General features: G+C 58.6%; 1 protein-coding gene across 1 annotated transcript in view; it reads left to right on the forward strand.

Moving 5' to 3' along the window:
- The window catches only part of OPTC (opticin), a 4,642-nt gene continuing 2,747 nt past the window's right edge, over positions 1 to 1,895 (forward strand). The window contains exons 1-3 of the mRNA XM_075173979.1: positions 1 to 222; positions 656 to 791; positions 1,746 to 1,893. Of these exons, the coding sequence (XP_075030080.1) occupies positions 1 to 222; positions 656 to 791; positions 1,746 to 1,893 (506 nt within the window). The remainder of the gene's footprint in view (positions 223 to 655; positions 792 to 1,745; positions 1,894 to 1,895) is intronic.

Raw genomic sequence — 1,895 nt, forward strand, 5'->3', positions numbered from 1 at the left:
ATGCGGACCCTGGCCTGGCTGGGCATTGCCAGCCTGTGTCTGGGGGCAGCTTGGGCTGTCCCAGCCAAGGAGAGGAGGAAGGCAGAGAAGCCAAAAGCTGATCTTGCACTCTATGAAAACCCGGACCTGGACAACTACGACCTGACGTTGGACAGCTATGGTGAGATCCTTGACCTGAGCAACTATGAGGAGCTCTACGACTACGGTGACCTTTCTCCGAAGGTGAGGGGGATGCAGGAGAGCACCCGGCGCGGGGCAGGTCTATCCTGGGTGCATGCCGAGAAAGAGACTTGGTCCAAGGGATGGATGGGGCACAGCTGGAGAACCAGCCTCTTGCACAAGCCTACGAGTCCTGGTGGCTCTTCTACCACTCTTGCTGGTGGCAGGAAAGGCTTTACCCAACCCTGACCTCCACCAGCTTCCTTGTCCCCTGCCAGTGCCTGGCCAGAGCATCACTGCAAGAAGCCAGGACATGAGGGCAAATACGGAGGGGGTTTCTGAAACCCTGAGCTAGGAGAGCTCTCCAAGGAGGAGCTGGCTTCTCAATAAGACCTACCCAGTGCCCTTGACCCCTTGACCAGTGCCTCCTGCACTGGAGGGGAACGGGAGGATCCGCTTGGCCACCCCAGCGCTCACGCCCCGGCTGTGTTTGCAGATCGAGGTTGGCACCCTGGCTCCTCGCCCCAAGGACCCCACGACTCTCCCAAATCTGGGCACCACAGCTGAAACCCCAAAGTTGCAGCGTCTGACCACCGCCAGCCCCGTCCGCCCAGCGCCCGTTCCGCCACAGGGTGAGTGCAGACCCCTGGGTGCAGCACAAAGGTGCAGCCAGCGGGGTTTGGTTCCCATGGGATGCAGCCACACGTCCCAGGGGTGGCAGGGCTGGTGCTCTGGAGAAAAGGGAGCAAATCTTTTTGCCACCAGCAGACAGCAGCAGTTATTTGTTCTGCCCCGGGGTGCTGGGGGTGCGTCTTATCACACAGTAGGCAGGAGGGCTGCAGCGAGACATTTCTCGGAAACAAGAGCTCCAGCAAAGCAGCAACACTTTAATGAGCAGAGGCATTGCGACAGTCGGACAGAGTAGCAATTAGATTAGTGACAATTAAAATCCTGTAGCGAGGGATAAATATCTTTATTCATTTTCTGTCACTCTGGACTGGGACAAATTAAGTAGGAGGCAAAGGGAAATTGTTGCCTTGCTGCTTTGAACTCCCCCACTAATGGATGCTGAGTCTCGCGGGCGCTGGGGGAGAGGAGAGGGAGCATGCACATGGGGGGGACACGGCTTTACCCCTCCTGCCGCCCCTGCCCAGCTTGCTGGGACCCTCACGCAGCCGAGACAGATGTTTTGCTCGATGCAAAACTGTTTTCTTTTGTTCTGTTTCCTTCTGTGGAAAATCTAAGGGGGTCAAGTGAGCCTGGGTGTAACGCTGCTGTGTTTGGCAACCTTACATCTCCCCCTCTCCCGCAGGAGGTACTTGGCCCTGAGCAGCTTCATTTATTAGCAACTTTTTTGGCTGGGAATTTCTGGCCCTTCCCTTGACGAGGTGCCCTGGGCTGTTTTGCTGACGAAGGTGCTGGGGCTGTGACAGGTCTGAGGGCTAAAGACTTTGTGTACCCACAGCATGGGCAGGGGTGGGCACGTCCTCCCATCTCCTGCATGCTGGGTTACTCTGGGGGGTCGGGGGAGCCGTGCCGTGCTGTGCCACGCCATGCCGTGCCAAGGGTTGCCTCTGCACCCCCAGGCCTGCCCAGCTGCTTGCTCTGCCTGTGCATCGGCACCTCCGTCTACTGCGACGACGCCGACCTGGAGCACATCCCGCCGCTGCCGCCAGAGACCACCTACCTCTACGCCCGCTTCAACCGCATCGGCGCGATCCAGGCCAGCGATTTCA

The sequence above is a fragment of the Calonectris borealis genome, chromosome 26 (assembly GCF_964195595.1).
Source record: "Calonectris borealis chromosome 26, bCalBor7.hap1.2, whole genome shotgun sequence".
NCBI classification, from domain to species: Eukaryota; Metazoa; Chordata; class Aves; order Procellariiformes; family Procellariidae; genus Calonectris; species Calonectris borealis.